Source organism: Equus asinus, chromosome 2 (genome assembly GCF_041296235.1).
Source record: "Equus asinus isolate D_3611 breed Donkey chromosome 2, EquAss-T2T_v2, whole genome shotgun sequence".
Taxonomy (NCBI): Eukaryota; Metazoa; Chordata; class Mammalia; order Perissodactyla; family Equidae; genus Equus; species Equus asinus.
In genome coordinates this window covers 176,354,607-176,378,563 of record NC_091791.1, presented here as the reverse complement: position 1 = coordinate 176,378,563, position 23,957 = coordinate 176,354,607, and the positions used below count along the sequence as shown (strand labels likewise).

General features: G+C 38.6%; 2 protein-coding genes across 5 annotated transcripts in view; one reads left to right on the top strand and one right to left on the bottom strand.

Annotated features, from left to right (window-relative positions):
* Positions 1-8,683, top strand: part of STRN3 (striatin 3) — a 93,797-nt gene extending 85,114 nt beyond the window's left edge. For both annotated transcript variants that reach the window (XM_014857392.3, XM_014857386.3), the window contains 3 exons: positions 2,681-2,788; positions 6,866-6,952; positions 7,035-8,683. In XM_014857392.3, the coding sequence (XP_014712878.1) occupies positions 2,681-2,788; positions 6,866-6,952; positions 7,035-7,204 (365 nt within the window). In that variant the 3' untranslated portion in view covers positions 7,205-8,683. The remainder of the gene's footprint in view (positions 1-2,680; positions 2,789-6,865; positions 6,953-7,034) is intronic.
* A 2,209-nt stretch (positions 8,684-10,892) lies between these two features.
* COCH (cochlin) lies at positions 10,893-23,913 on the bottom strand. Of its 3 annotated transcripts, none has more exons than XM_014857460.3 (12): positions 23,741-23,913; positions 23,350-23,406; positions 23,219-23,263; positions 21,089-21,245; positions 20,162-20,295; positions 19,595-19,657; positions 18,883-18,927; positions 18,634-18,781; positions 15,968-16,071; positions 15,046-15,272; positions 14,361-14,877; positions 10,893-11,910 (listed from the first exon to the last, which is right to left on the bottom strand). In XM_014857460.3, the coding sequence occupies exons 2-12, from the start codon at positions 23,381-23,383 to the stop codon at positions 11,735-11,737; spliced, it is 1,650 nt and encodes a 549-aa protein (XP_014712946.1). In that variant the 5' UTR covers positions 23,384-23,406; positions 23,741-23,913; the 3' UTR covers positions 10,893-11,734. The 3 variants fall into 3 exon arrangements, with proteins under 3 accessions (XP_014712946.1, XP_014712939.1, XP_014712954.1); XM_014857453.3 differs by having other exon boundaries at positions 23,602-23,825; XM_014857468.3 differs by having other exon boundaries at positions 23,691-23,767.
* Positions 23,914-23,957: the final 44 nt, after the last annotated feature.

The window sequence follows — 23,957 nt, the reverse complement described above, 5'->3', positions numbered from 1 at the left end:
TAGGGATCCAAATATGGCCCATGCATTGTGATTGGTTATAGGTGTCTCAGGTGTCTCTTCATCTGTAGGTTCCCCCTCCATGTCTTTTATTTCCCTTGTGGTTTTTTTTTTCCTTTGGTGAGGAAGATTGGCCCTGAGCTAAGGTCTGTTGCCAATCTTCCTCTTTTTGCTTGAGGAAGACTGTCCCTGAGCCAATGCATGTGTCAGTCTTCCTCCACTTTGTGTGTGGGACACTGCCACAGCATGGCTTGATGAGTGGTGTGTAGGTCCACACCCAGGATCCAAACCTGCAAACCCTGGGCTGCTGAAGTGGAGTGCCTGAACTTAACGACTAACCAGTGGGCTGGCCCCTCCCTTGCTTTTTTTTTTATTGAGGAGCTTCGGTAGTTTGTCCGGTAAAGTTTCTGCCAGTCTGGATTTTGCCGCTTGCATCCTTGTATCGTTTAATGTGCTCCTCTTTTCATTTTATTGCCTATAAATTGGTTATAGATCTAGAGGCTTATCTAAATTCATGTTCAGTGTTTATATTTGTCTTTTTTTTTTTTAAAGATTGTATTTTTCCTTTTTCTCCCAAAGCACCCCCCAGTATGTAGTTGTGTATTTTTAGTTGTGGGTCCTTCTGGTTGTGGCATGTGGGATGCCGCCCCAGCATGGCTTGATGAGTGGTGCCATGTCAGCGCCCAGGATTTGAACCAGTGAAAGCCTGGGCCGCCAAAACAGAGTGCGTGAACTTAACCACTCGACCACGGGGCCAGCCCTATATTTGTCTTAATTTGGAAGTTTTTAAGTGTTTTTTGGCAAGACTGCTTCGTATCTATTTGTGAACTTTTATCAGAAGTAAATATTATCTGGTTGTTTATCTTTTTCTTAGGTTTTCAGTCTCCATCATCATTGCCTGGGTCCATTAATGCATTAACTGTTGAAAAATAATTTTCTAATTCTATCATTTCTTTTCCATTTATTAGCCAGAATACTTCTATAAAAAGGAACATCCCTCATCAATAATTTGGTTACCTTGGTGTTAGCAATTATAAAGGAAAGGCAAGATAAATGTGATTGACTTTAACCCCCCTTTTATTTACCGGTTTTCAAAATAATGAAGTAGTTTCCTAGCATCCTCCAAAGGTGACCAATGAGTCTTTTTATTTTTGTTTGTTTTTATTATCATTATAATCTCTCTTTAGTATAAATGTATTTGATATGTTTCAATCCATTGCAGGTATTATCTTTATTGCTACTCAGATTGTTTCATCTTTGGCCAGTGGGAGCTTATTCAGGTTGGCTCCTGAGTCCTTTTGACATGACCCTGGCAGTCATTGATTGTTTTCTTTCTGATATGACAAGATGTTCTAGGTTCATCTTGTTCTTTTGTGCCCCAGATCTGAAATCAGCCATTTCTCTAAGGAGCTCTGGTTTCTTTTTGTGGAAAATGGCATTTAGAGACTATGCTATAGGTGCTAGGCTATTGGGTTGGTCCTCATGGCCTTCATGTCTCTTGAGTTGGTCATTGGCTTAGTCTTGTTCATTGGACAGAGCTAGAAATGAATTTTTAAAGAGGAAAAACACTGATAAATTCACACAAATACTTTCAATTCAAATTGAGATTTATCTCATTGATTTTATATCTTCACCTCATTTTAACCATGCTGAAATTCTTGGTTCTAAGTAAAATCCATACAGTCTCTCATTTGATTTATCCCTTGCTACACATATAGTTGTCTCAGAATAATAATACCACCACTAGTAATTTGATTACTGATAGTAGTTTGTACTTAGGGTACATTCCACTAGGGATGGACAGTCTAATTACTGTGTTTTAAAGTCACTTGAAATAATTTCTTTATTCTTATACCACCAGTTGGATATAACAGTTAAGTGCATTTGTTTAATTTTACTTTTGATTTTTCATGATTATTGTAAAAAAAAAATCATTTTATAGTTATGTAAAACATTTAAATGGTTCCGTGGTCAAATCTCAAACCACCTTATACTTAAAGAAGTGTCTTTCCCACCCTAGTCTCTCTCTCCCTTTTATATAGGTAACTATATATATATATGTTTTTGTTATTTTGTAAGTTTAAGTTCAATTAAGAGTTTGTATACATGTGGAATGATTGATTTACTTAAAGTCTAATAATGTTGACAATATTTTCCCATTTGTTTGCATCGCTCTCTGTTCTCGCTCATTTCTAATCAAAAATAAAGAGCTTCGTAGTAAAGAAAAGGTCTCATCCCTAAGAACATTAATTCCAGTTCTTTTTTTGTCAGTGTGTGTACAGTGGGCTTGTTCCTTGCAATGTGTGATTATCACTTAGGATTTTTTTCTTCATTAAATGCTTATAATTCCTTTAATGGCTGTTTATTAAAAGTAATAATTATTATGGGTCTTTTAAGAATTCTAAACCACCTATATTGACAGTTTGCATTAGAATATGTCTAATTTTTTCTAAACTCAAGCCTAGTACTAGTACTGTCTATTTTATAGGCCAGGATAGCTTAAACATTTATTTTGTATGAAAATTTATCCCTCTAGAGCCCTACTTTTAGTTCTCAGATTTTTTGTTTTACATAAAAGTTTTAGTTTTTAACGATTCTTATTTTTTGTAAGACTAAAAAGGCCGTCATCCAACTTCTGTTTGAAAGTATGAATTTTAGTGCATTATCTTCCTTTATTTTTCAGGGTTGCAATCCAATAATCACATTAACAGAGTAGTAAGTCATCCCACACTTCCTGTTACAATAACTGCTCATGAAGATAGACACATCAAATTTTTTGACAATAAAACGGGTAAGTAGGTTGTCTTGTTTTCTTTTCAATTATATTAATGTAAATTTGAGATGATCAAAAATGCTATTCTTTTGTATAAAATATATTGACTTTTTGGCTTCAAAATTGCCAAGTTAAATCATTTTAACTCAGATTTATGCTTTACTTAACGTACCATACTTGCAGTGTATGTTAAGTTTTATCCTTAAGTATATATAATACTTTGCCTACCTATTATGATTTCTTCATGTCATGTTAGTTAAATATAAATCTTTCCATTTCAGATTTTTCCTTTATATTCTATTTTGAATTAGCGTAGTGAAAGAAGTCTCTTTCTGGTGTTTGGCATTTCACGTATTCTTAAAATTACCTCTCAGTGGATGAAATGATGATATAGTGGAAATTGTTTATTGTCATCTTTCCTGTATTTCTTGTTGTAAGGGAACTTACCAGTTATGTAGAAGTGAAGTCAAATGTTAATTTAGCCATATGGTTGTTTCTTTAAGGACCCCTGTTTCATCTCTCATTATTTAGAATACTACGTAAAATATTGTTTGCTCTCTTCTAGGAAAGGTCTTGACAGCTCTTAGGCTTTTTTGAGGAGAAGCTAAAACAGTCAGGGACATTGAAGGACTTCCACATAAGAAACTTAAATGTTAATTGCAACATTATTGCAGGGCAACAAATTATGAAGCAAGACAACCAGTCATAACTGCAGATTTCTGTTTGAAGGTTGTGTAGGACATGGTCATAATTTTCAGTCTTTAGAGTCTTACATAAATCTCTTTGTTCAAACAACATTTTCATGGACAGATTCCTTTTAACTCAGTAGAACAAGTTAAGAGAATGCATATTCACAGGTCTATATATTACACAGGAAAGAAGATGCATATTCATGTGAATGTTCTCAATTTAATATTTTGTCACATCAATTCTTTGAACATTTTTATGAAGCCTGAAGATCTTCCTCTGCTGCAAGAGCAGAGAGATAATTTCCTTTACTGTACTTCTAAAAAGATTTCTTTTTATTAATTATTGAAGATTTACATCTGTAAGTGGAGGCTCAGGAAATTTAGTAGTTGTATTAAAAGCAAAAGGTGAGTCTCTAGAGCTGTTTTGCTGGCAGAAATCAAGAAAGTGGTAATGAAATTTTACTTAATAACAGAAAGAGGACCCTATAGTCTTTCAAATTGTTTACAAATTCTACCAATTTATTCTTTCTAAGTAGTCTAGTACCTTATCTGTAGTGTGAAAAGAATTGAAGCAGAAGGCTCTAAACAATGGACAACTTCTAAGTTAAGTTCTCTCTCACTTTCACTCTCACATACACACAGATACACACACACACACACACACCATTTAGTTAAACTACAAATTGTGTTCGGAAGTTTTGTTTTCAAAGAAATCCTTCTTTAAAAATTGGTTTAAATGTGATAAACTAGAATATCCCCATAACTAATCTTGCTGATTAGCTAAGTTGTTAATAGAATATTATTCTATCAAATGAATAGTAAATTTATTGAATTTTTTATCTGAAACATAGAAATTGGTACCATGAAATGGGTTAAATAAATCTTTAGATTTATATATTTAGCATTTTGTATTCTGCACTGCACTGGCTAGCATCATGTATAATATGTGGTTTCTGCTTTCTGGGGGCTTATTGTTGCCTGGGGAAAATGGGATATGCATGAGTGTGTGCGCTCATACATACATCAGTGAGATGAGCCCTGTTACATAACGGAGTCTTCAAAGAGTGAGAGTTTGAGCTTTGCCTTGAAGGAATGGGAAGATTTTTCTTTAAGTGAAGAAGGTAGTAGGAAATTCCAGATAAGGCCATATTTTCAGCAGAGGCACGATGGTAGGAACTTGGGCTGAAACAGAAGTTTCTCATAGGCAAAGCCAAACAGGTAAGTTTGGAGAAGGAAAACAGAACCTATTGAGGAGAACTTTTCAAGCTGAGAATAAGAAGCTAAGAATAATGGGTTTGTGTTTATGCTGCACACTATGAAAATCACTTAAAGTATACGAGCAGGGGTTTGCAAAATTGGTTGAGAAAGATTATTCAAGTTGAACTATGTAGTAGATCCTTGACTTTAAAGAAATGGGAAATTTCAGTTTCTACTGTTTCTTCCAGAGAGATCTTCAGGGCTCATGAGTTCTAATATTTTGGTAAAGGCACAAATCTGAGTTGTATACACTGTACCTGAGAGACTTGGCTAGTGAGTAAGCCTGGGAGAAGGTTGTAGTGAGGGATGTGGAGGAGTTGGAGGAACAAGGTCCTAAGTTGGTTGTGGATTTATTCATTCAGGAAAATTTTTGAGTATCTCAGATCTGCCATCTGAGAATTGGCACAATTCTCAGTGCTTGGTGAACAAAACAAACAAAACGTCCTGTCGCTTTGGAGCTTATAGACTAGTGATACATTGCTTACCGTGAGTGAGACATCGTTCTATTTGACTTACATATATTCACGTGTTTGCTCTTCTAATAACTCTATAAGGTAGATACAGTACTATTATTATCTCCGTTTTACAGTAGAAATAAAAAGCTTAAAAGGGGCCGGCCCCATGGCCAAGTTCGTGCGTTCTGCTTTGGCGGCCCAGGGTTTCGTTTGCTGGTTTGCATCCTGGGCACAGACCTACACACCACTCATTAAGCCACACTGTGGTGGCACCCCACATAGAGGAACTAAAATGACTTACAACTAGGATATACAACAATGCCCTGAGGCTTTGGGGAGGAATAAAAGACTCAAAAGAGGTAATTTGTGCAATGTTATACAACAGAAAAATTTCAGGGTTGGGAGTCAAACCCATACAGTTTGCTTCTAGAGTCCATATTTTTTTACATCAGTCTGTTTCTTCTCCATTTCATAGAGGCCCATAACACTGATTACCCAAGTCAGGGGGCTTAAGGTGCCAGGAAGGGGAGAATGGGTAACTGCCTGTGTCCCCTATTTCCTCAGTTACAGGAGGAAAGAATCTTGGTGGGGAAAGAGAGTTTGGTCGCAGAGGCATCGGGCCAAAGTGAAATTGGTTAAACATGAGAAGCTGCAAGTATTTGTTGGTGAAGGAAGGGTCCTAGTTCTTGGGAGGGGTGAGAAGCTTTTCGACTTCTGTGGTCAGCAGTGGAAGCCCAGCCCCAAAGTATTTGTGCAGCATAACTTTGTATTTACAACTTGTTTTTTAATTTCAACTTGCTGTTGAATCTTGTTTGCTTGCCAAATCTTCAGTGAAGATATTCATTAGATTACGTTTTCCAGAGTAGTGTTTTTGTTACTGTGTGGGGAAATCCATAATAATTTCTCTGATATACTCCTGCTCTCCCTTTTCTTGTTTCTAATATATAACATGATTAACATTTCCAAGGATAAACGAGTTTGATGATACTAGAATCTTTGGGTAGGAATGTATTCTCTGGTGATTTGTTTATTAACCCTGTATATAAAATAATCCTTATGTCTCTTAATGAGAAAGATTCTATTTTCATTTTAATTCTAGTTTACATGATCTTAAACTTTTGATGCAGTCCTGTAGTCATCTTGTTTTCCACTGCAGATACTGTCACATTCATGTCACACAGAAGTCTTTTCTAGGAGTAATTTAGAAAGTTCTGCATTAGAATTAAAATTTTCTTTAAAATATCATTACAGTAGGTGAAACTTGAAAACATTATACTAAGTAACGGAGGGCAGACACAAAAAGCCGTATGTTGTCTGATTTCATTTGTATGAAGCATCCAGAATAGGCCAATCCATAGAGAAAGCAGACTAATGCTTACCAGCGACGTGGGGGAGGGGAGAAATGGGGAATGACTGCTAAATGGGTATAGGGTTTTCCTTTTGCAGTGAGGAAAAGGTTCTGAAATAGATGATGATGATGGTTGCACATCATTGTGAATGTTCTAAAAGCCACTGAATTATACCCTCTCAAATGGTTGAAATGGTCAATTTTATGTTAACGTATATTTTACCACAATAAAAAAATATTGCTATAGTGATTGTCTAGTTTATATTGATGCTGTATTATGGTTTCTGATGTCTCAAGTTAGTAACTATTTGTGAAAACTTAATTTTCTCTGTTATGTTTTATTTAGGTAAAATGATCCATTCTATGGTAGCTCATTTGGATGCTGTTACAAGTCTAGCAGTAGATCCTAATGGAATCTATTTAATGTCTGGAAGTAAGTCTGAACTTCCTGTATTGCCTACAAACTTTATAAAAGAATTGTTACTCGATAACATACTTTATTTGTTCTTTTACAGGCCATGATTGTTCTATTAGATTGTGGAATTTGGACAGCAAGACATGTGTGCAAGAAATAACAGCACATAGGAAGAAATTAGATGAATCAATTTATGATGTTGCTTTCCATCCATCAAAAGCATATATTGCCAGTGCAGGGGCTGATGCCCTGGCCAAAGTGTTTGTGTGAATCGACAGAAGCTCACATTCTAACAACAGACTTGCGTGGACAGAAAGAGGGTCTGCATCACTGCCATCAAAAAGCTTACTGATATGACACTACATGTGATCTGCCTGGTGAAGGCTATTGAGGACAGGCATAAATTGGTAGAAATCACATCTTAATGTCAGGCTCATTAATTTAATTGTAATTACTGTATTTTGTGGGACAAAAAAAAGGACTCCAGTATTTGTGGCCTGTACTGGATATGAACTGAGCGTATGTCTGTTTTTTAGGTATCTTTAAGCCAATGTGGAGTCTGATCTTACAAAAAGACTTTTATTTTGGACTCTGTGTGCTGCCTTAGGGTTAGGAATGTGGTGCTCTTGTTGGGGGGAAGTGAGCTCCAAGAGTAGCTTTTTTTCATCTCTTAGTGATCTTCTGTTTATCAGTTGAATGCCACAGATTCCCTTTTAAACTTATTTTGCTTTAAAAAAAAAAAGAAAATTTAACTTAAAATATTTTAGCATTAGTTGCACAAAATGTTTGAATAAAATTCTAGTTTTTATAAGTCTTTTTATATATTTAGCCTGTCACAACAGTGCTCAAGATTGTATTGAAGTTTTTCTGCATTATACAACCCTAAAACACAGAGATCTCACTGACCCGCTGCCGTGTAACCACACTCTTTCCTTCTTTTGCCTAATACAGCTCAGCTAAGTCCTTCCATAAGATGCTAAATCACCTTCATCATCACATAATTGTCTTCATAAACTGAGGACTATTAAGTGTATTAAAATGAAACAGTGGGGTTTAGTACTCCAAATGAACTCTTAAAAAGAAAAAAAACTAATCTTGGCATCCTATCACTATGTGATATTTTGTACATCTTACTGTATTTACAAGTTTATTTATCAAGGATTATCCATCTTGCTAATAGCCTATTATTTATTTCACTTTTTGTTGGTCTTTATATCCTTTTATTAATGTGCTAAAGGAACCTGTATATCTATTTTGGAACACTTTGAATAGTCTAAAATAGACTAAAAATGGAATATTTTATAGTTTGAGTTACAAACCAAGGTGATTCCCCCCAGATACATATCTTGGTTTACCATGATTCCAAACAAAACTATCTTGTTTAAAAATATTTGGAGTAAAATTTTATTTGCATTACAAATAGGATACAAAAATAGTTGAATCAGGATACAGAAATCTGCTGTGTTTGGACTAGTTATCCCTGTTTTATTTTTTCAGATGTGCTTAATTTTATGGTGTAACTAAAGATTTTGTTTGTGTAATGCATGATTAAGACAATAAAGTATTTTTTCTAGTCTTCCAAAAAACTTTTCTGATCAGTTTGCGAGTTTTGATGAGTTTTGTAAGGTTTTTGTTTTACAAACTATGAATCAGCAAATTTTTAAGATTGTACCACATAGCAAACATACAGCTGTTGAAAAATAATGTATATAAAATGCATATAATAAATATTAAATTGTGTACCTGTAAGTTACTGTTGGCTACATTATTTTATGTTGAATAATAATGTGCAATACTTTACTCTCCATCATTAAACTAGGAAATGGAGATGATTTCTCAGTGAGTCCTTCATTTTTATGCTGTTCTTTTTAACTTTGTACTGCTTATTGACATTCTAATAAGATTAGAACAGTTAACACTATTCAGAATGCCTTTCTAAGTATTTCACCCCATTTGGGGATAAGAAAAATCTTCTATTGAAATAAATTAGATAATTCAAAATAACCAAAAAATGCAGAGGTGCAGTTTTAAATCATTTCCTTAGACATCTTATTACTTTATTAAATGTGGATTTTAGTTAATCGTGTTGTTATTCCTATAGTCATAATGTTTCCACAAAAATGTTCACCAGAGAATAAACTGCATTTTTCATTAAAAGTTGTCCTTATAAATAATATAAGTATTAACATTTTCAAACTTTTTCCTTCAACAAGGTAATATCCTTTTTCTTTGAAGGAAATTGCAGATGAAATTAGAAGGTAACATTAGAAAACTTGAGTGGCAAAGTTTTATTTCAATGCCTACTGCAAAAAAAAATTACATTGAGAAATTTTATCTACCATAAAAATCTAAGTGGCAGTTTTAGTTATTGCTGGTGAAATAGTAACTTTTCAGAAATTTTCCTAAAATACTAGTTTTTCTGGTTTTCTGAAGATTCAACTTAAACGGGCACTTTTCTCCTCCTCCTCCTCTTTTTTTTTTTGAAATAATTTAAGAACAAGCTTTTTCCAAAGCTAGTATTGTTTCTGGCAGCTATTCCAAACCAATGGGTTACTGTTTAACTGAAATGTGATTATCATCATTACAATGCATAACCTCTTTTGGAATGTATTAAAACTGAAATGAATAAAAATTAGTATATATGTTTATTTTTCTCTTATCTAGTTTGTATTTTTCTCTACAGTATTAAACATTTGGAAGAGCCTAATGGATGCAGAAAGAATATCTTACTTTCATTTTATTGACGTGCTTCCATTTGTGACTTCTGGGAATTATGTAGATTCACTGACTATAAGTGGTGCTTTATACAGAAAGTTTAAGAATATTTTTATATACAAACTTCAATATGTTGACTTTTTCAATATTTAATCATTCTGCCTTCATATTTAGTTATTCATGTACTTATATTTCAAATTTAAGTTATCCACTGAAGACCAACATCTCATTTAATGCATAAAGTTGTAAATGGGCTGGCATATTTGAAATTTAGGCATACCTGCTAAAGTTGGATTATAATACATCTTTTTAAAAATTCTCGACTCTCTGCTTTTCAGTTGTTAACCCTTTATCTTGATTGTTTACTTATAAAAAATAATTGATAGTAACTTAATAAAGTGCTCATTTCTGTTCTCTTGCTGATCTTTAAGTAGCTTCCCTGATTACCTCAGATGCCTCAACAGTGATACTCTCAGCTGAGAATTTGTGGTCTGTTTATTAGGGAAAAATCATGTTAAGCTCATTTTTGTTTAATTTTATGAGAACTCTTGTTATAGGAATGGATCATATTTGTAAGCTTTTTATAAAGGGGGGTGCTTTATTGACTTCCCATAACTCCATTCTGTCAAATTTTTATGTAGTGTCAAAGGCAATTTCAGTTTTGCCTCTCTGATACATAATCCTTTCATTCCCTTTACACAAGCCACAAAATTTTTAGAAGATTTACTGGAGTATATATATTATTCCACCCAGTTAACACCTTTTTCAGGCCAGCTGGCTGTAAACCATTTCAGAGAGGATCAGCGTGTGTGTAAAGGGAGGGAGGGTGTGTAAGTGGATGAGGGACAGGACCGGTCCTGTCTGTAGAGAAGACAAGGAGGATGGGATGACAGGGCACCTCTGAGGGGAGAGTTGTTAGTGAGGGTGATAAGTAAAGGAGTTTGGATTGCTTTTCTTAGGAACCAGCTTCACAAGTGTGAGTAAAAATGTTAATTACAAAACATTTCTGTTGAACCAAGTAACCAAAAGCATTTCATACTGTTTAACCTGGTACTGGCTGTATGTAATGCCTAGCACAGTAGGCACTCAAATTTTATTGAATGAAAGAGAAAATAAACATAGTCTTATTGCATGATTTTAAGAAAAAATTAGATTGGTGTTTTCACATGAATTAGTGAATGTAGAATTTTTACCATGTCCTAGGGAGAGACACTTGGAATAATACAAGTAAGGCAGCTTAGAATAATAGTCGTTAGCAGTTTTATTGCTTAAATACTCAAACTACAATATTTTTTCCTGCAGTTCTGCTATTTGAAATACGTGCTTTTCTTTAAAGCTAAATGTTTGTGTTAAGTGAAAATTTACCACCTTAACCTTTTTTCAGTACATGGATTACTATTTTAGAGTACAAGACAAATATATCTACACACATATAAAATTGATATAGAAAAATACCAGGCAATCCTGCTATCTTGTTCAGTGTGGTATTTCAGTTCTAAGTTACTATGAAAATATACTACAAAAGCTTGATACCGAATTCCCTTCCATTTCTTCTGTGACTGATTATAACTTTTTAGTATATTAAGTAACAACTATTACTGATTGGTTTTAAGACAACATCTACTTCGGTCAAAATATTTATATTTGAACTAAGTTAAGGAGCTGCTTTCTATTTAAGTTTCTCTTTCATTTTCCTTATATAATATAGAATGATTAGAGAAGGAATGTTCCTTTTGGTCTAAGTATCAGATTCTTTTATTGAGCTATGGAATTTGCATAAATATCTATACATTTAATATTCATGTTAGAACTCGTAAGATTTTAATCCACGATATTTCCTCTTTCCTGAGTTTTTAAGGATCATGATTATGAAGCCTCAGCAGAGTGTTTTGAACAATTAGGTCTAAATTGTAATTAGATGGTAGTAGCTTTAAATGAATGCTTATTTGCTTAAAACAGTTGCTGGCATCTTTAACAGTTTTATATCTGATCCTGGTATGCTATATAGTATTTCAGTATTACGAGAATATAACTTATACATTATATCCCCTTGCACTTTTTCTTTCACTTGTCATAATGTGACCATTATTGCTGGGATTCTAAGAAATCTCTACAAATTCCTCTAATGACATCGGAAACAATTGGTTCTAATCCTGTGAACTCTCTTGTGAAGAAAGCATGTGACTCCTTTGGTTTAGAGGCCATATCTTTCAGGTCATCCAGAGGTGCCCAAGCCACACCAACAGAGAAGATGGTGATACCTACAATGGAAACATTAAGTGAATTAAAACGAAGTTCCAGCTTATATATAAAATTACGTGCAAAGATTTTTCATATATTAGCACACAGCTGAAGAGAAAACTGGTAACGTCTGAAGAACTAAATCCCCTGTACCAAATTGTTAGGTAGGTTTTAACAGGCATTGTGATGAGAATGGCTCAACAGTTTGGTCAAAACCAGAAGCTTTGCTATTAGTGTAATTTACCACATTAACAGCTAAATCATATGATCACTTACATAGAAAAAAATTTGATGTTTCAATATCCATCATGATAGAACACAGTAAGCTAGAAATAGAAGGAAACTTTCTTAGCCTGACAAAAATGCCTAAATATATATATATATCAATCCAAACCCTACAGCAAACATAGTGAAATGGTAAAAACTTCCCCTCTGAGGCTGGCATGAGAAAGGACTGCCTGCTGTCATCACTTCAATTAGTCGTTCTGGAGTCACAGCAAGGACAACAGGGCAAGAAAGAAGGGCATAACAAGATAGGATACGTAAATGGTTGGAGTTTTCTAAGGCTGCATTGTCGGAGGGGGGAATGGTGACTAGTCCTCTGTGAATAATGCCAAGTTTCTTCCATTTCAATTTTTATATTTTTACATTGGCAACACCAGTAGTCAGAAATCGTCAGTCTTTAATCCCAAAGCAAAAATCTCCTGGTGATGAAAACAGCCAAGGAGAAATGTCTGTGAAGCTAGAATTTCTTCCAGTCACACAAGGCATTCCATCTGCATTCCCTTGAGCTACTAGAAGATTTTCCCTCCAACTGTACATTTGGTTAGGTGATGTGACGTTAGTTTGATTCACCTCATTCCCGATTGTGGAAGTGGTGTAGCAGAGTCTTAGTGTAGACTACCATCTCTCTCATGGGTGAAGTTCCCCATAAAATTTTGAGAGTTTCTGAAAGAGCCCCTCCTATCCAAGGATTCTAGTGGTATACAGTGCTCAGAGTTGTCAATACTTAAGATATAAACCCATTTATTTGCAAATAAGCAGGTTTATGATGGAAAAGCTACTTGAAAAGCTACTTGAAACGATTTCTCATTTATCACCACCAGCCAATCCTCTCTCGCTGGCAAGAGAGAAAAGGTCAAAAATTTTCCTCCCTCCTGTTTTTCTCACTTTTCATTCTGCATTCAAGCTCAGATTATTTAGCTCAGGCCCAGTATATAATTACAGGTTTTTTTGTTTTTTTTTTTTAAACTTGTGGTCTATCCCTGAAAGCCTACCCTATTTTCTGGCTTTTGTTAACTTTCACTTCATTATCACTAAAAGATAACTTTCATGAAAATAGTCTAGCCCAGCCTCCTAAAAGTCAATTGACCACATCGGGGGAAAATGTATCTGAATTAACCTGGTTCACTTTAGCCTGAAGCCAATCCTGTTAACCAGAAATTAGTTCAGTAAGCTGCACTTTTAAGGAGTATGATAGCGAACAGGTGTTCAACATAGGCTAGTAGCTGACGTATAAAATAAACCAGTGTATAGCTTAAATGGCATGTATCAGCTCTCTGTCCTACTTTATAAAAACTGCTCCATCAATATCTATAAAAGTACATAAGTGCATTAGCAGAGGTGCTAATTGTACAAAAGGGAAAAGGTTAAGTCATTAGGAATTAAATAGGGAAAAGTGCAGAAGAGTGTAGAAAAATGCAAGGACGCTAATTCCGCACCCCCCCCCCCAAGTTAGCATTTTTGTTTCTTAAATATTATTGGACTCCAGTCACTCAGTTTTATCCCAGGAAAGGGAACCTCAGCTTTATCTTGGCCTATTTGATCTCAGCACGTTATGTTAATGTCTTCAGAAACTAGAGGCCTTTGCCAAAAGAAATATTAAGGTTGGGATAAGGGAGAAAAAAACCCTTTTCATATCTTTTAATAACATCAGAGTGTGTGTTCATTATCTCAAGAAAGACACCAGAAAGGAAGTTTAGATGGGATGGTATTAAAGTCTTTATTGGTGACCTTAGCATCTAGAAAACTCATGCCAGACTGAAAACTACTAAAAAAGAGTTAGGATAAATTATCAAATAGATTCATAATACTTTGTTATAAAGGGGGATATATTCCAAGTTTGAGCCAAATGTGAGGACTTGTAACGTATTTCCTTGATGTATGACATGGTTCTCATGGCAGTTCCAAGATAGTGTGGTTAGGTGTGGACTCAGCCAGACTGCCTGGGTTTGAATATTGGCCTCAACACTAGCTGTGTGATTTTGAGGAAGTTTCTTATCTGTAGAATGAGATTAATAGGGCTGCTTTGACAATTAAATCAGTTAATATTGGGTAAAGCTCTTAGAACAATGAGTGCTACACTGTAGGTGTTTGTTCAATAAAATAAATGCTTAAGTTTATATTTACTCCTAAAATTCACTGAACCCCTCCCTTGGTTCCCTTCCCAGTCAAAGGACAAGGACCTTACCTGCATCATGTGCAGCAGCTGCAGGACCTCGAACGTCATCGTAGGACTGCCCGTCTGTGACAATCACCAGGAAGTTCTTGTTGGGGCTATCCCTCATGGGACCAAACACGTTTCTAACAGTAAAGGAAATGGCGTCACCAGTAGCCGTTCCGCCACTCATGTAGCGGATGTTTCTGATAACGGCCAGGACATTCTCTTTGGTGCTATAGTCAGTGAAACTGAACTCTGTGCGCTGATCATAGGTGAACTGTACAGCAGCTATCTTGGCACCAATGTCCGAAATTTCAAAAGTCTTGGCTATGTTGGAAACAAATTCAAGCATGAGGCGGAAATTGCTGTCTCCAACACTGCTGGAGCCGTCAATTAGAAAGGCGATGTTCACCGAGTTATAACAGGTCTTGCTGCACATCATTTGCTCGTGAGCGCAGAGCTTCTGCACCAGAGGCTTTACATATTTCGTGGTGCCAAACCAGTTGGGCATGTGGTAAGAGAAGAAGCCATTATTCCGACAGACAGCCTAACGGAGGAGACATAAAAGAGATCCAAAGTTGCTTCTTCTTAAAAATTATGAGAACATTACATCTTGAATGTTTAAAGTTAATCCAGGTATGGGCCAGTCAGCACTAGGCCTCGAGGTCCAAAACTGAATGAGTACCATAACAGCAGACACCCTTCACCTCCTTACCTTGTCAACAAATGCAACATCCTGAACCATCCCCAGTTCTTCAGGGATAGGCTTCGCCACGGAAACTATAAATACATTGACGCCAAACTCTCTGGCCACAATGCCTGCTTCCTCGATATCATCAGAAGGCCAGCCATCAATAAATACCACCACCACTTTGGGGATCCCTTTTCTCACTCCAGTGTCTGCTGTGAAAAATTTCTGGGCGGTGTGCTTCAAGGCTTTTCCTAGGTTCGAAAAAGAAGCAAAGTGGAACAGCACCCCTTCTCAAATGACATTTCTATTTCCCTGTACCAACTTGATGCCACCAAGTTTAAGAACTCAGTTCTATAACAGATGCATCAGATAGGAAAGTTTAATTATCCATCAGGCCTATTTTTTGTCTTTGCCGCCCACAATACCTCCACCCTCACCTCTCAGAAGCCTCACATTTCTTTTCCTTAGATCAGTCACCAGTGAGAAACACAAAACTGACTCCCACTCCTATACTTGTGCTCTCTGTCTAGCCCCTTAGTGACTGACTACTACCTCTAGGGACTTCTTGTCTCCTTTCAGAAGGTCCACAGTGCTACTCTCGTTCTTTCCGCCGCATCTGCATTCATTAGATAAGTCTGTTGATCTTTGCTCCTTTTTAACATTCTAAACAGGTACTTCTCTAAAGTGATATCTACCCTATCCAAAATAAGGATTATAAATCACAATGCTTTATGTTTTGTAAAAATAAGCAATATCAATTAACCCTTTGCTATATTTTCCATTATAAGTTGAACATCTCAGATGATCAAGTGCAGACCTAACCAAAAGTTCAGTGCCAGGAGGAGGAGTGTCCCATCAGCTTATAAAATAGCATGATATTGTTTCACGTGTCTGGTCATTCATAAGGCTCTCCTGTGTTACCTCCCAGGTGCCACGTTCTGCTTACCTGTGTTGGAGTTACCCCCTCTGAAACCGACTTCCTTTATGGCAAACAAAACATCTTTGGCTGATGTAAAGTTTTTCAAGTAAAATTCTATTTTTGGATGTTCACTAAGTGGAAAAATGAAAAAATGTTATCCAGGGAGAATTGGACAGGTAAAAACAAACAAGCAACATAATATACCTTAAAAAAAAGTCTTGAAATTGGACCATGCCCAAGTTTCTTTCCTATTCCCACAGTACACAGTCAACTAAGGCATGGCATCCTTACTTGAATTTTTTGGGATCTTTCAGAAATGTAACAAAAAACAATTGCTACCTTGAGCGTTTGTTACATTCTGGGTAATATGCTAAATACATATTCCGTGTATAATTTCCTTTCATCGTAACTCTACAAGGTAGAAATTATTATCCCTATTATATAAATGAAGAAACTGAGGCTCAGAGCATTTAGGCAATTTGCCCAACAAAACATGGTCACATTTTAGATTCAGGTTTGTCTGGCTCCAAAGTCTACGCCTAAACTAGATGAAGCACCTGAAACCAGGCTTGGCTCAGGGCCCCAGGCTTATGGGAAGTCTGCAGTGTTGGGCACCTGAAAGCTGGAAGGCAGCTGGGTGTGAGGCTAGGTCTGCTCTAGAGGGGACCCTGGCAGCACTGAACATTCTGGGTCTATTAACCCAGGTTTCTGAAGAGGCAATTTCCATGACACTAAGGCCAACATTTTAAAAATGAGAAAGTTATAAGGAAACGAATTATAAAGTATTATAATATTGAATTTTTCTTATACTGACATTTGCCAATCTTAAAATTATGTATATTGCAAGAGATTTGGGATTTTCCACATTTAGTAGTAAAAGAATTTTGGCTCACTTTTATAACTACACCGTGTTCATTAGACATCATGCTGAGTAAAAACAGTTAAAGCACAATTTGTTGTGTTACGTTTTTAGATAAGTCAATATTTCCTCAGTGCAAAATTTTAAGATCTTAGCATTATCGATTGCCATTAAGTCCAGATTTTTGAGGGACAAATATGGCACTGACTGTATTTCTGCATACCTGGTGTATGATTTCCATATACCTGGTGGAATGCAGGGTCACAGAATCAGATTTCATAGGGCGATAGTCTTTTCATTTTTATGGTCATTTTTCAACTATCCAAATTATGATTCATGAGATTTAGTCTTATTTTTGTATCCTTAATGACATATTGTTATTCTGCTTAAATATAAACACTTGATATACTTTATCTATTATAATGTTCTTCCTAAAATAGAAAACCTATAAACCAGGAAGTTTATAGAGAAGCTAGTCTTTGTATGAACCTACAAGGTGGTATAGCTTTGAAAAGAATTGGGTAAAAATAGCAAAGAAAAAATATAAGAAGAAAAATATTGAGGCAAATTTGCCCTATGGGATGTTAAAATGTACAATAAAGCTACAATAAAAGCATTGTCGAAAAGATGTAAGAATTAGCACATGGATCAAAGAAACAGACTTGCCTAAACCTGTATATAAAATTGATAGCACAAATCAAGGGAATAAGCAGCTCATTTTTTTTTTTAAAGGTGTGGGACAAACAGCTTAACTATGTAGCATATGACAAAGTTAAATTCTCACACCAAAAAAATTCTATCTACATTAAGAGCCAATTGTAAAAAATAACACCAGAAAAAATGAAATATAAATTAAATATTGTAGTAGTATTAGTGACACCCTTACACCCCACTGATAGTAGTTTAAATTGGATCAACTTTCCAGAAAGCAACTTAACTTTATATCAGAAGCCTTAAAAATGTCAGGACCCTTTGACCCAATCTGACTTCTAGGAGTCTAGCTTAATGAACTAATCAGAGATGGCACAAGGATGGCTTAAGGACGCTCATCACAGTGCAATGCGCGCGCAATGGTGAAAAAGCAACAGAAGAACAGATAAATAATCATGCAGAGGAGCATTATGAAACATCATTTTTTGGAGAATATTTGTGATATGGTAAAATCACATGGTAAAGGGACGAAAACACATGATTAGACATTTTTATAGTTGGAGCTTTTGAAAAAGAAATACACATATATAAGCAAATATTTTCTTAAAATCCTGAAAGGAAATAAAACATTTTACAATGATTATCTCTGGGGGCTATATTTGGGAAATCTGTTTTCTTTGTGCTTTATACGTTTTCAAGCTTTCTATAATGAGCATATTATAATGCTAAAAGCCATCAATGCATATTATTTTAAAATGAATAAAAAAAAGGTCAAGCTTCAGATCTCCAATCAAAGGAATATGGAGAGAGCTTAAAAAAATAACAAGAGTATAGAGAGGAAGAATGGACACATCACTGCTTCTTCAGCAAAGAGAACTTAGCAACTGAGCAAAGTAAATGTGCAGAGGTCATTTGTATGAGCAACGAGACATTTTAGTCTACCTTCTGGTCCTTAGATAGCATAAAATTCTCTAAATCCTTTTATTCCAAAAAGGAAGCAATTAGACCTACCCAGTCTGCTCAGGCAGTCTTAAATCCTGAATTTATAGTTTGGAAATCCAGACTGTCTACAACTCACTATGTTTATACCGAATTGAAATAAATGTACCTACTAAAAGGACTGATCACTTGTCATCATTCAAGACATCATTTAAATCTCCTCCCCTTTTAACAAGGTTGGTACCTGGCTTGAACTAGGCCCACGTGTGGTCCTTCTGTTCCAATTCCCAACATTAGAGCCACTTTCCCAACAAAATTCTTCTGTAGATTAAATCGGCGCTGCCCAATATTAAAACTTCCATCGATCAGAAACGCAATGTCTGCTTTGCAGTCTGTGAGAACACCCAAAACAAGTCCTTTCGTTAGCAGTTTCAAGAGGAGGGAGGGAGCAAGAGAGAGTGTTCTTCTCCCAAACAGATATCTGGACTCTTACCTTTATTGCCAGCTTTCTTCTCAGGTGTTTTCTTTAGTCGTTTACCTGAAACAAAGGCAGCACCTGGCATTAGCAAAAGGAAGACAGTTCCACAGCAAGAAGCCCACGTGGGGAAAAGCTCACAAGGAGTGTCATTCTTGAAAACACTTCATTCTGGACTGGGAAGTAATGCCCCAACAAACAAGTCAGGGCTGTAGCAGGCCTGCATATAGATGTGTCTCCAATCCACCACTTTGACATCCCAAACTCACAGTTGAGGCAGGATTGGGAACTCAGATTCTAACCTTCTTAATGTCCTTGATTTTAAAATTGCCACCGTCTTAGAAAAGGAGATCCCTGGCTAGTTCTTAAAATATACACACACTAATTCCTTTTATTCCTGTGACAAACAGAACTAGGGAATTTATGGTACTTGTACTTTGACCAGTTTCTAGGTGTGGTTTATCAAATCAGGGAGAATTGGCAGGACTTCAAGAGAATGTTTTGTAGCAGAGTTTATAATTGAAAAAGACGTTTATAAAGAAGATGACCAAGGGATTTAAAATATAAAACAATGTTTTCCTATGTAATATACCAGTACACTTCAGATATTTGCTTTATGTTTCTTTAACATCAGTTTTTTTTTAAAGGAAAGTTCCTATCAAAGACACATTTATTTATAACTTCCAAATGCTGTGCCAGGCAACTAGGAGATAGGGTCCATATTCCAAACCTGTTGCTGGACGTGCTGTGGACACCGCTCGTCCTGTGGCTTCCTGGGTACCACTTCTGCCTTCTGTTAAAATAAAGAGAAGCTATTTTTTCCTCTTCCTTCTTTTCCATCAAAGCATAAGGAATCTAATTTAGAGTTCTTTAGGATGATAAATATATTAGAATGATGGCAATTGCAGGAGCAATTGCTGTGTGCTAGTTTCAAAGAACCAAAATGGATTCTATCTATTATATTTTAAAAGGATCACCAAAAAGGAATTCACATTTATTCACTAGTTATTTTGATTTAGTGTTGTTTGGTAAATGTCAGGGCATTCTGATTGCAAACAATTCAAGTTTCCACTGCCATCTTCTGACAGCAAGATTATTCTCCCCCCATTCACCCGTTAGGCTTGAGGGGGCCCCTGACTCTCCAGGTCCCCTGACTCTAACCTATAGTTGACCCCTTCAGTCTTGATCACAGGTTTTTCCATCAGAGTCAAAGAGGCTGGGCTGAGAAAAGCAGAAAACGTTTTGGGGGGGAGAGGTAATATTTACACAATAGTAAGCACAATGTAATTGTACCTACTTGTCACTGTGAAAGAAGCAGACCACCTGGACAGCGTCTGAGACTGGATGCCATTGGCAACGACTGAGGAATAGTTTTCTCGACCTGGTAGGCTATAGATTCGCACGGGTCCCCCTGAGTTGCCGATTACTCCTCTGCAACACAAGAACAGTTGCGATTCTATCCCCGCTTTTGCAGGGGCATCCGACCGCCAGAGTGCCACGTTGCACCTATTGCTCTGACTAATCAAGAAAATCGTTCAGCAGGGAACTATTTGAGGATGCTATCAGCCTTTTTAAAAACTCGCTTACACAGGTACGAAATCTGCTGGGGGAATGGTTTTGTGCTGTCAAACTTCTTAAGTGTTGCTAAACACACACTTGTAGCATCCTGTTCCCCACAGCCAGAGGCTCCGAGTTAGGAGCGCCAGTGTTCTTAGTTTTCTAAGATAATTTAACTACATGTCCTTGGACTTCATTTTCTAAAAATGCATCCTACTGGCTATTCTTTTGCAGGACAGCAGAGTGGTGATGAACATGGGCTCTGGAGGCAGAGAATACGGGCTTTCAGTCCCAGCTCTGGCACTTGCTAACAATGGTGACCGCGGGCAAGACACTCGACAACTCTCTGAGTTGAGTTTCCTCAACTGTAAAACGGAGTCAAACTATATCTACCACACAGAAGTAGAGTAGCAGCACATAGTAAAAACGCAGTAATATACCACATGATTAGAAATGTTTCAGAATCACAGGAGTCTAGCTGTCAAGAAACAACGCAATTTGCCTTTAGTCGGAAAGCTTCCCTTGTATGTTTGGTGTATCCACCTTCTATGGCCAAAAGTGGCACCAAAAGAAAGAAAAGGTGCGAGTGTGTGGCATCCAGTTGGCTACAGAGGGGAAGGGAATCCTGGCACGTGCATCTCTCTCCCCGTGGCGTGTCTGGGCTTACCTGTGGATGGCGGCGCCACATATGCTCGATACAGAAGCATACACGATGTTCCCAAACACAGACAATTCCTCAAGAGGGCAGTCCCCTGGGCAGAGGACATCTGCTTTCTCCTTCCTGATGTCCAGGCCTCTGGTAAAGCACGTGATAGCGATGGGAACTGAAGAGAAAGGAGGGAAGGTAATAACCATTCTTAGGACTTCTACAAGAGTGGTGCTGGTGGGGGGGGGGGTGCCTAGGATGAGATTGAAGCTTTACTTCCCTAATTTCTACACTCCTTAAGAATATTGACTTATGTACCATTCCACACTATTCCAGATTTCAGCAAGCCAAAAATCACTTTTCCAATCTAGTCTTCAGCCACTATAAAGACTAATGGGAGAATTTTCTCAGTTCTTATCAGTTTGGAAATACACAATTGGAAATATATCAGAACTAGAAAATAACAGGCATTGGCCATTTATTCTAGAAATATAAAAATCTCAGTTCTGATGATGTGTGTACATAGTTGCCTGAGGCGAAGATATTAAATCTGGGCTGCACCTGTGAGGGACATTTTCATAGACACAGGCACAAACCTAAGTCATCTTTTGCTTCAGAGGACCATTTATATCAGTTTTCCTCCAAATGCAGTGCCTTAAAATTATACCTTAATTTAAGCAAACTAGTGAAAAGACACTTCACTTTACAGAGTGTCATTTAGCTCAATCATTCATTTTATAGTTGAAGAAATTAACGGCCTGGGGTTACTTTACTCAAGGTCACCCAGCTCAAGGAGCATTCTGCAACTCCTGCAGGCCAGGAAACGGGGCAGTTAGTCTCTTCAGAATGGAGTATTTTCATCTGAATTGAACCTGATTACTTCTGCTCCAGATCTGTCCAGAAAGATATACCAGGCAGTGAATGCATTTTTAGAAAGCACTGTTAATACTCCAGCTTTACACAGTCAACCTGACTAATAAAGAATCGAAGTTTTTTACTACAAAAGATGTTAGGTAGAGACAAGCCCTTGGCAACATGTGACAAGATAACAAAATACATGTTAATTCATCAATTTACTGTGAATATTAAATTGAGAATGTTATTAAACACTACTTTCCAAAAACAGAAAGCTGTGGTTATCCAAACCTTTTTGAAACAGAGGTTAATAATGATAATAAGCAACTTTTTCCCAAGGCAGAGCAACAAGGATGCTCCCTCAGGAGCCTCTGCACACCCTGGACTGTACACGTGGATGGAAGGGAAGGCAGGATGCCAGGGACAATGCTGGTTCCTTAGTTCCCAAGCACTCTAGATTGCTGGGGAAGTGAAAATCCTTACCAAAACAGTAGCCTCCTACTTATGAGCCTCATCCCTATTATCAAACAGCCTTAATTCTTCCTCCCAATTTGGGTGGCTTCAGAGACTCTGCCTTCAGCTGCCAACACTGAGTTGAGAGTGTGTGTGTGTGTGTGTGTGTGTGTGTGTGTGTGTCTTGGGGGATGCGGGAGGGCTGAAGACAGCCCGGTGCAATACTTACCCTCATTTCTCCTTTCAAGGAAAAACAAAGGATAGATTTTTTGGAAAGGAGTTTGCCTTTTATATTGTAGAAAACACACCAAATCACACACCCAGCCTCGGACTTCTACACGTGGAACAAACTCTTTTTAAACTCCGTCGAATATGAAACGCGCCCATAAATGCTGCTTCTTATAGGGGTCACTCCTAGAAACACAGCCAGGGGGCACACAGGTGGGACGACGACGCAAGCCTCTCGGGCAGCTCCGACAGTCTGAAGTCCGGCTGGGAGGCTTCCCCCGACCTCAAACGCAGGGAACTCCCGGGACCAGCGCGCCCCTCGGCGGGGCTCCACGCACACCGCCTGCCTCCGCCTGCCAGCGAGCTCCGGGGACGTGGGTGTGGATGGGGGATTCCTTCTCCGCGCCGTGGGAGGAATGTCCCCATCGGACCCCAGGGGCTCCTCGCGTGGGAGGTGGGGGTGAGCCGGAGCACAGGCTGCAGGTATACAGGGGGCTGCGCCCCCCGGCCGAGGTCCAGGGGCTCGGTCTGAGCGCGCTGCCACCTGCTGGCCCTCAGCCCCTCCCGCCGCCTGCACCAAGCCCCTCTCCCCCGACCCGGGAACCCGCAGCTCACCGGCTCCCTCGCTGCCCGCGGGCTCCGGCAGCAGCAGACAGACACCTGCGGAAAGAGGACAGCGCGAGGGCTGGCTCCAGCGCCGCCCGGCTCGGCGCCGGGGGAGGGGGCGGTGAGGGGCGCGTACCCACCGAGGCAGAGGACGGGAATCCAGGCTGCAGACATGGTAGTCGGGGGGCGGCTCGCACCTGGGAGAGAGGGAGAATGCGCAGGAGGCTCCGGGGGCAGGGCGGCCCCACGTCCCCTGCACCCCGCGCCCGCCCGCTCCTGAGATCCCGCACCCCTCGGGAACCCAGGGTGGGGGACGCCGAAGAGGCCGCTGCCCCGGAGCTGGCGCCCCTCTCGGTCGGCAGGGGTCGTTCCGGCTGCAAATCGAGCCCAACCTAGAGTCGGCGTGCAACCCAGGACCGCGACGGAGGGTGCACTGTGAAGACAGACAGACAAGATGCGAGCGACAAAGGACGGCACGCACAGCCAGGCGTCAGGAACCCCACGCCCGCGCTGGACGCCCGGGCCCCGCACCTGAGTGGGATCTGCCCGCCGCGCCCGAGTGCGGAGAGAGCGGACCGCGAGCCGCTATAAAGGCCTGGCCGTGCGCATGAGCACTGGGCTGGGGGCGCGCGGAGGGGGCCGGGCAGCAGTCGGCCAGCACCCCGCCCCCCGCCCCCCGCGGAGAGGCCCGCGGCGAGGCGCCTCCCCCCTGCAGCGCTGGGCTCCGGCCCCCGGGGAGGCGCGCGGG